The sequence below is a fragment of the Maylandia zebra genome, linkage group LG12 (genome assembly GCF_041146795.1).
Source record: "Maylandia zebra isolate NMK-2024a linkage group LG12, Mzebra_GT3a, whole genome shotgun sequence".
NCBI classification, from domain to species: domain Eukaryota; kingdom Metazoa; phylum Chordata; class Actinopteri; order Cichliformes; family Cichlidae; genus Maylandia; species Maylandia zebra.
This window is the reverse complement of record NC_135178.1, coordinates 27,032,099-27,042,437: the sequence shown is the minus strand read 5'-3', so window position 1 is coordinate 27,042,437 and position 10,339 is coordinate 27,032,099. Positions and strand designations below refer to the sequence as shown.

Below are 10,339 nucleotides of genomic sequence, written 5' to 3'. Positions count from 1 at the left end.
TGAAAGGACTGCAACAGAGCTGGGCAGCTGTTTGCAGCCCAAGTGAATGGGAATCAGGCCGTGACAATAAAAAACTACTTGCATTTAATCCCGGGGTGCCTTATATTGTAATTATAGTAAATGTGCAAATTTTCACAAAGCAGAACAAACTAAAGATGCTCGTGGTGCTATGATACTATAATGAATGTGTTACTGATATATAACAAAGCTATGATTATTTAGTTACAATATTAAAAATTTAGGAACCAATAGCCCTACTGATTGGAGAATGTTAAATATATTTTGAATCCTGAGGCAGTAATTACCATAATATGTGATTATTTTACTTGAAATATGATTAGCAAAATATGTTATTCAGACACTTGTTAAAGTATATTAGATTTACAGAGAAAGAGTGAAAACACAAGAAGTGAGGCTGGTGTTTGTATTTTCCATTTAGTCCACGTCAGACCACATCAAGAGACCAGATAATGTCTAGAGTAAAAACAGCTACTCTTAGGACCACATGAATCCCGAAAAGCTACTGACTGTTTAAAACAATGTTTCAGATTAATGCAATACCATGCAAAAGTCTTAAGTCACCAATTTCTTTATGTTTTGCAGTGAAAATGGGAAACACTTGCAGTGATTAATTAAAATATGTGCAAGCATACATGAAAATCCAGTAAATAAGGGAGCAAAAAAAACCCTACAAATTTCAACAAGCTTGAAAATTGACGTCTAATATGATCAATTTTGCTGTGCATCATAGCCTGAACTCGGTTAGAAAGGCTTTCTTGTTATTTCTTCAGGAATAGTTAACCAGGTTTCTTAAAGGAGTCTTTTGGATGTTGGGTGTCTTTTGTCCGTCAAGATCACTGCATCAATATTACTGAAGCAAATTTGGATTCATCACTCCACAAGTCCTGTTGCCATTGCTTTTCAGTCCAGTTCTTGTGAAATGTGGCATACCTCAGCCTTTTCTCCCTGCTTAAGAAAGGGTTCATGTCAGCCATCCTTCCACTGAGACCATTTCCAAACATTAGCTGGATCATCTGAAGGGATCTCTCAGGATCCTGTTGCTAGATTTTTTTCTTAAGGATATCACTTATAGAGAGTTTTTTTAGGCCTGTCAGATCATCTTTTGTTCTCCGTTCGTCCAATTTCCTCCATTTTTTAAGGCCACACTGCACAAAGTGCTGAGGTATTCCAAGTTTCAGGCTAATAGATTTTTGGGAATGTTAGTACCAAATACTATTTGAAGCCTTTCAAACTGTGTTATTGTTGGTATTTCAGGTAGATATAATTAATGAAATGGGAACAAATTGTATCTTTTTACAACAGGCTGCTGGTAACAAAGTGCCTAAAGAGATACATTTTAAAACCGGTTCTTTGCCAAGTTGTTTGTGATGTAGACACAACACTGGTTAATTCCTTGAGTTAGGTGCCTTTTTCATGCTTGAATGATTCATAGCTCAGTGTTAAGTTGCCCAATAAACAAAAATAATGTCTATGAAAATGGTCAGGCATAAAGACATAAAGAGGAACTTTGAAAGACCTTAGGAAATCCAGGTGAATTATTGTTCAATACATTTTCTTTTTAAATACAAACTCTATTTAAACCCTAAATATAAAGGAATGACAGGTGACTCGAGACTTTTGCACAGACCTGTATATTCAGCAATGCTCCATCCGTGCAGGTGGAGAAGACAGCAGCCACCTTTCCAAGGGCACAGACAGGCGCGCCTGTTTTATTTACTGCTTATCCGGATGACGGCTGTTTCACGAGAGCTAAAGTGAAGTGATCACCCCGCCCTGTCAAGCTGGCAGGGTTAGGCACAACGCGCGCTCTGTTAGTGTGTCACGTGACCGGGGGAAAAGAAGAAAAAAGAAAGAGGCGAGGAAGAGAGAAAGGGAAAAGCAAAAAAAGAAAAAAAAAACTGTGGGACTATCCGCTTGGAAGAAGAGGGAGGTTTTCTGTTTACGCGCAGGTAATGAATACTAACACTTAGCTGGTTATTATAATATTGTCCTAACTTGTGAGAGTCCACCTCTAGCAGCTCGTCTGCAGTCTGCCGGCTGGATAGACGTTGGATGCATGTTTGTTTCCACGAAAGAGGCTAAAGGCGTGAAGCTAGTTGGCACTGAGAGATGTGCCTTCAAGCACGCTCGTTCGTGTTGCTCTCGCTGTGTTACTGAAGGCCAGCACGAATTCCTGTAAAGTGCTGATGTGTCAAATGCTTGTGACCAGTCAGCCCTCCTTGATGGTGAATCACTCGCTCCAAAAAAAGCACGAAGCGGTGGAAAAAACTTGCGGCTAATAATCCTCTTAACGTCTAAAACGAGCGAGGACGCTGAACTGGCCGCTTCCTCTTGGATTCTGTCGTTTATGCGGCTTCCTGAGTGTAAAATAAACGTGAAATAAAACTCGTTACTTTGGTCTTTTTTAGTATTTAGTCGAGAAGGGCGAAGAAGTCAGAAGAAGTGGGAGACTGTTCAGTTAAGCGCTCCAGATGTGATGGGAGGACGGACGTGGATGTCGGCTGGATATGAGACAAGCACGTAAGTGAGGGATGGGTTTTGTTTGGACGGTCAGTAAGCAAGACATGTTTTTATTTTCTTTTTAGTCTAATTTCAGCTGTTTTAAACTCTTACTTATACTTTTTCCTTACTTGCATATTAATTTTTCAGGAGTAGATTTAAGAAGTTAAGAATCTGTGTTACAAACACTTTTGTTATTCCTTTCTTTTTTTAAATGGTCTGGAGCATTGGCTGTCGAGGCTTTCCGAATGTCTCTCAAAGTTTTTCTTTGGCTCTTTTTCACTCATTTTCAGGGAAGTCTTTTACTTGTTTGTTAGGTCACTTAACACTAACCTATGAGTCATTAAAGCATAAAAAAAGGCACCTGACTCAAAGGATGAACCAGGGTTCTGTCTACAACTTGTCTGACAACTTGGCAAAGAACCAATTTTAAATTGTGTCGTCAGGAAATTTGTTACTAGCAGGCTGTTGCAAAGACACCTAATTTGTTCCCATTTCCTCATATGAATCTGTGAAAAATGCCAAAGATAACAGTCTGAAAGGCACACAAATGATATGCTTGCACCAAAGGTTGATTCCAAAAGAGCTAGTAGCTGAAAGCATGGTATACAGTGTGTCCCTAAAGCACATGAGGAAACTGGACAAGAGGAGGAAAAAAGAAGAGGCAGGTTTAAAAAAAAAAAAAAAACTACGGCAGATGAACAGTATCTAAAAATGATGAACAGTGCTCCAAAGAAACAGAAAAGAAATCTGACACAAGATCTGAGGGATGCATCTGGCTCTTTAGTTGATCCATCTATTCTTCCATGAAGCCTTATCAGAAATGGCCTCAGTGGAAGAATGGCAGTCAATAAGCCATTTTTTTAAGGAAGGGAAACACAAAAGGCAAAGGAATGCCAAATTACAGAAGAACTGAAAATCAGTGGAAACGGGTCTGATGGAAGCAATTATTAGTGATTACTGAAACAATGATCTTAACAAAGAACACAACAAAAGGCAGCCAACATCCAGAGAGGAGCTCTGAATGTCTTCGACACTGTATAAGCTGTATTTCCTGTCATGTTTGCATGTTTCAGTAAATCACTGCAACTGTTTACCATTGTCCTTGCAAAATATATATAGACATGTGGGGTGACTAGAGACCTTTGGAAAGTACTTATATCTCAGTTAACTAAAATACTGTTTCATATCTAAGTTATTATAGTTTTAATGAACTATAATAAACTTAGTGCACACTCAATGAACCTGAAGCTTTTTAATTGGTTTCTCCTGTTTTTATTCTGATGTTGGAAGAAAATAAGAAACATGAGTTATAGCATGTGCAAAGGTGAATTTGTCTGATGGGGTATTGATGCCCATTTTGGGAAAACTATCGACGTGGGGTTTCCCCTATATCCTAAGGCAGTACACATCTAGTTTAAATTTTAAAAAGGAAAAGAAAAGAAAAAACATTTGTAGAATTTCAAGGACTAGAAAATGAAGGAATCTCGAGCACTCGGAGGAGCCTTGCTTGACCATCAAGGAGCTACAGAGAATACACCAACGTGGACATCCTGCTCCACCACCTTCCTACGCGCCACTGTCTTCCTTTTTCCAGCCCGATCTTCCACCACATCTTCCTCAATGACTTCCACTGCCTCCCAGACAAGTTTCCCTTCCAGCTTACTCTCATGGTCCTCAGATAATAGCTTCATTACCAAAAAGCGAAAGCTATAATACAAACAAGCTATTAACTACCATCAAAATAATAAAGTGCCTTACTTCTGTTTCCTAACAAGAGTAAAATTGGATTAGCAGGAGATAATCTGAGCCCCAGTTTACAGTTGAACATGTGATTAAACAGCATGTAACGCACTAATCTGTCCATGCTGTGCAAGTTAGACTTTCAATTTGTCTTGCACCTGCAGGGGGTTGCAGTATTTATGTGTGCTACAGCGCTCTGTTGGTGTTATGACAGGCAAAACAAAGTAAATGGACAGTGTTTACATTGGCAGGATGTCTCAGCGGGGAGAAGAAGAACAGGAATAGGTTGAAGTCCACTTTGCAAGCATGTGCCCTTTCTAAAGTTCCCAAGAGTGCAAAATTCAGTCACTCGTTTTTAACTCCTGCCCCACGGCTCTGACCTTTTCTGAAAGGAGAAATGCAAATAGACTGTTATTGAAGAACTTATTATAACTACTTTACAGTGTCAGTGAACCACAATTTAGTATGGTACTGTGATAACGTTTTTTTTTTCTTTCAGCAAACATAGATAAGCACAAGTTAAAGTTGGCAGGAAGTACACTGTGCAGGTTCTTGTTGTACCTTTTGAGTATGAGCTGATAAATTTAACCTTGTGATGACCTCTGACTTTGTAATATTCTTAGGTAAATAAATCTGAAACGGAGGAGGGGAGAAGATGAAGCTGAACGAGCGCAGCATGGCGCACTACGCCACCTGTGATTCACCACCAGACAAGACGGGCTTCCTGTTCAAAAAGGGGGAGCGCAACACTGCTTATCACCGCCGTTGGTTTGTCCTGAAGGGTAACATGCTCTTCTACTTCGAAGAGCGCGACAGCCGAGAGCCCATTGGCGTCATCGTTCTTGAAGGATGCACCGTGGAGCTGTGTGAGTCGACCGAGGAGTTCGCCTTTGCCATCAAGTTTGATTGCGCCAAAGCTCGTGTGTACAAGATGGCTGCTGAGAACCAAGCAGCCATGGAGTCCTGGGTGAAAGCGCTGTCAAGGGCCAGCTTTGACTACATGAGGCTGGTGGTGAAAGAGCTGGAGAGGCAGCTGGAGGAGATCCAGGAGGCTGCCGGAGGCAGCTTTGTTGGGGCTGGAGTTGGAAACCTGCAGGGCAGGCCCAAGTCCTCAAAGCGAAACCATATGGGACGGTCCAGGTCTGGAGCATCTTCTTCTTCATCTTCCTCGTCCTCCATATCATCGTCATCATCAAGTGTCCCTCCCATGTCAGCCTCCTTCTCTGCCCAGAAGAACCAACAGGATGAGCTGCAGCTCATCTCTGGGCCCTCCAAGGAGAATGGTGTTGCATGGAGTAAACCACCAGCTGCCTTGGCTAACGGCTTTGTGGAGGGAGCTTCATCCTGTGCGGTATGGGAAAGCTCCGGGGACCCTGCAAATGTCACTGGATACGGAGCTGATGGAGCGAGGGCTCCGCCTGTGCCTCCCCGGAGAAAAGGTGCTTCTCTGGAAAGCCCCGTATGCCCTGGAACCGGCTGCTTCTCCAAACTCCATGACTGGTACGGCAAAGAGGTGGAGGAACTGAGAGTGCAGTGGCTTCAGAGCCAGTAAGCTTACTGAGGTAGATCGCCTCTTTTTCCACAGTATATCATTCCTTCCTGATCATTCTGCAGTGCTTCACCTATCTGAACCCAGCAATAGAGTGAAGTGACTGAATGGAGACTTAACTGCAGTCTTAACTAATGGCAAATGAAGGAAAAAAAGCATTTGAGATTATTTTAAAATCCTGTCAGAGGGGAAAAACTGCCATAAATGTTAACACTATCCTTTGTATAAGCCAAAAAACACAAAATATGCTCTTTGTCCACAAACCGAGTTATATTTCCCAATTGCAATTTTAAAATCATAATTCTTGTATTACAATCATCAGTTTTTCAAAAATGATGCAATGAGTTTAGCCTTGATTGATCCTTTATTAGATACAAATAAAATAATGCAGCTTTATATTTGCTGTGACCTTTTTCCCTTAATAAGAACCATGACGTTTCTCATTCCTTCCTTATCATTCTGCAGAGATTGTACATGCAAATTACTTTGCTAATCATGTGGACATTGCAATAAAACAACAGGTAACTGATAAGGTCACAACAGGAAAGTCTTTTTATAAGGAAAAGGAAAAGCATGAGGTGATTTCTGTTGTGTAATAACAATCTGGAGACGTTGCACAAGACAAATCCACAGAGTTTGAAGTTGTTATGTCACATTAACCACGCTATAGTGCAAAGACAATTCTGCAGCTTTATGATTGAAGTCCCAGTTTTGTGCTGTCCAGCTTTCACCCCTTTTGGTGATGCAACTTTTCAAAGCTGCTGGACTGTTTTTGAATCGTGTTCAACCTAATGACTTGGGCTCCAGGACAGTTTTCATATTTCAAGTTATATATTCAGGATTTTCTGTTTTGGTCAAACTCCCGTAACGCTGAGATAATTCACTATAGTAAGGTGCAGGTGTATGTACTGTGTATGGCCATCGCCAGTATTTTTATTGATCTGGGTGACCTGGCCCTTCAAATCTTTAAATAACGAGGGTGAGAAGTGCCACAGTCTACTTGAGGTCCAATATTACCTCAGATATTTCGTTGTCATTCTTGAAACAGGCAAAATTCCTCTAACCACAACAATATAAGGCACAAAAAATGTGTTTTCATTTCATTACTAGGCTACTTATTTCCATATTATGCACTAATGATTAAAGAGGTCATGTCCTCTATAGTAGTTGGGATCAATGCATATAACTTTGATACAGTAATCACTTCTGCAGATATTGACTGACTCTGTCTGCTTCAAACTTCCTTTTACTGAAAGCTTTTATGAATGTCTTTAATATTCTGTTCATTTCCACATTTTTATGCTTTCTGTTTAATTTGTTTCTGCGAAGCACTTTGTATCTTTGTTTAAAAAAGTGCTGCATAAATAAACTTTATTATACATATTACAGTTTCTCTGAATTTCTTTAGGATATTTTTGTCTAAACATTTAACCGTTTTCACCTAATTAGACATAATTTGTAAATGTGAGTCAGTCTGTTTTCGCACACAGTTGCACATTTTGTTTGCTTGTGCGTGTCAGCCATTTTGCTAGGCACGCTCTTTAACATAAGTATCTGATCAGTCAATTGCATGGCAGCAACTCAAAGCATTTAGTCACGTAGACATGGTCAAGGCAACCTCATGAAGTTCAAACTGAGCATGGTTGATCTGGGATTTCCCCCACACTATCTTTAGGGTTTAAAGAGGCTGGTGAGAAAAAGGATGCGTCCAGTGAGCAGCAGGTCTTTGGGCAGAAATTCCTTGCTCATTTCAGAGTTCACAGGAGAATGGGAAGGCAACAGGAATTCAATAAATCACTTTTTACATCCAAGGTACCCAGAAAAGAATATCTGAATGCAGAACACATCTAACCCTAAAGCAGATGGGTTACAGCAGCAGAAGACCATGCCGAGTGCCACTCCTGACAACTAAGAATAGGTGATAACTAACTATGATAGCTGTAATAACTATCAGACTAATTCACCTAAGTTGGAAAATTAAAAAATTAATTTCTAGTGCAACATTCAGATCATGGTCAAAATTAAGCACTGATCAGCCTGATTAGCACATCAGGCTGATGAGTAATGGTGTGGGACATATTTGCTTAGGCCAAGCAAAGCAAATATGAGGATCATTTACATCCCACAGCCTATCTGAGTATTGTTGCCGACCATTCCTTGATGATCAAATCTTCTGAGGGCTCCTTCCAGCAGGATATCACGCCAGTTGGTAAAGCTTTAATCATCTCAAACTAGTTTTTGATCACAACAAGTTGTTCACTGTACAGTCACCACATCCCAGTCCAGTAGAGTTCCTTGTGATGTGGTGGAGCGGGACACTTGTGTCATGGATGTGCCACCAAAAAATCTGCAGCAATTGTGTGGTTGACAGAATTAACAATGCTATACTGAATTTTTTCATTTGAGGAGATCGACTAATAGAAGCCTAGTACAGCAGCAGCCTTTATTGCTGCTCCTCCTGCTGCTTGTTTTCAGCAGAACCCAAGCTAATTGTATTATATTGTAATTACCAGGAAGAAAAGCAAAACTTGAGTCTCATCTCTACAGTTATAACTCATATCATTGCTTTTCTGTACCCCTGTTTATAGCTTGTCTTTCTCACTCATATCTTTCCCAAGGCCTCTGAAAATATCCATCAGTAATTCTCCCTGTTTTAGACCTTTATGTTCACTGCCTGATTATCAAAGTTGACCAAATGTTATTCATTATGTTCAGATTTATGCCTAATGAGCAAAATTAAAATAATATAAAAGTATTCAAGCGAGTTTGAACCTGTTTAAATCCTCCATCCTCCACAGCCTGTCCAATATCCTCCAGGTTACAGAAACTATATGAAGGTCACTCACCTTCATATGGTTCATATGATTCGCTCATATTCTAACAATATTGTTGTCTATGTTTAATTCTGCACAGATTTTTTTTCGTAGATGGAACAAACGGTTTTAAGGAATTTTATTAACAGCCCTTTGGGGTACGAGGTGTTGATTTGCAAAGCGGTTTACATGCAGGTCAGGTAGCAGGCCCCCTTAGCACAGTTCTGCTCATCGGAAATAATCCTAAAAGCAGCCAGAGGCAGCAAACTAAAGTCAACCCCTTTTAACATTTTGGGAGAATCTGAATTACAGTCTGGTGAATCGTAGACAGGTCTGTGTGAGTCAGCACTGGCGCTGAAATATGGAAATAGTCTCATGATCAGATCTCATGTGTGCAGAAAAAGGGGCCCATTTAACCTGTTTTTTAAACAATCATCGGAAAGGGTTTTGAGGGATCTTCTCTATATTTTGTGTATTTTCTGTGGCAGTGTGAGAGCTGAGACATGAAGGTCAAAGCAGCAGAATCACTACGCTTTCGGTACCATCACTGCTTTCTCGCCTGTGGCTGTAGCATTGTGACCTGGTCGCTGAAGCTGCTTTCCTTCCTTTCGAGACTCCAAAACCTTTACTCATTTTCACCAGGAGTTTTGTCAAAACTTCAATTAAGAAGCACTGAACTTTTCCAGGTAAGTCGCCACCTTTATTTCCCCCCACAGGCGTGCTTTGCTTCCCGTGTAGAACTTTTGTGCATTGTGGGTGAATTACAATTCACAGTTCAGCACCTGAAGCTTTAATAGGAATTCTGTCTACTGCTCCACCTTTAGTGGCATGACTTTTACAAAAATGCAGGCAAGTAGAGCAGACTAAAGCAAACCACATTGTGATTTTCAACTGGACTCTCTTACCTTCATCTCTCCTGTTCCACTCTGCTTGCACAGCTTCATCTTTTGGCAGTCTCACCTGGCTGTGTCAAAACTTCTTCTTTTGAGCTGCCTGTGAGCATGTCAAATGCATAAAAAGACTCCATTCAAAACCTTACTTGAATAAAATTATGTAAATGTCACCGGCAACATGTATTTAAAATATCATCAATACTCTATCACCACTCTGCAGCACAAAAATATCTTACCTGTCAGTCTTTCGGTGCTTTAATCTATAGAAATGTACCGTATTCTGTACAAAATATGTATTATTTCCCTTTGAGGTATAATTCAGAGGAAGTATAGCCTAAATTCACACAAAATGGGAAAACTAAAGTATTTGTACTCCAGTCACAAGCTTGTATTTTACTGCCTCGCTGTGCATATTACTGCAGATCTGCAGAGTGCCTTATGTCTTGATTATCAGAACAGAAACCATATAAATATGAGAGCTAAAAAGCACAGCAGAATTAAAATGCTCAGGTATGATGTGGCATAGTTAACTATAAGTTATGTACAGGTAATTGATAAACTCATAAACATAAGGTAGAGTAATAAACAAACTGATCACTGGACTTCAGAGTTCCCTCTCTTAATTAATCTGAATGTTCTGTGTGAAGTCCTTCCAGACTTCTGCTCATGAATATCATTAATGCATGCCACCCATCCACATCCCCCATGCAACTGCCACCTGAGAGAACGTTGTTATGATACATGAAGAGATGTGTTTTGCTGCGATCTGGTGTCTGTCTCAAACTTTAACTGGTCAAGAAACTACTTACTTTGCTTGTTGT

At 40.2% G+C, this 10,339-nt stretch overlaps 1 protein-coding gene across 1 annotated transcript; it reads left to right on the top strand.

Moving 5' to 3' along the window:
- Positions 1-1,773: 1,773 nt before the first annotated feature.
- On the top strand, positions 1,774-7,189 carry pheta1 (PH domain containing endocytic trafficking adaptor 1). Its single transcript, XM_004547100.4, has 3 exons — positions 1,774-1,970; positions 2,430-2,541; positions 4,887-7,189. Exon 3 carries the CDS (start codon positions 4,919-4,921, stop codon positions 5,813-5,815), a length of 897 nt encoding a protein of 298 aa, XP_004547157.1. The 5' UTR covers positions 1,774-1,970; positions 2,430-2,541; positions 4,887-4,918; the 3' UTR covers positions 5,816-7,189.
- The last annotated feature ends 3,150 nt before the right edge of the window (positions 7,190-10,339 follow it).

What these genes read in the sequence shown, in the direction of transcription:
- pheta1 (XM_004547100.4), top strand. Translation starts at nt 4,919, where the DNA reads ATGAAGCTGAACGAGCGCAGCATGGCGCACTACGCCACCTGTGATTCA.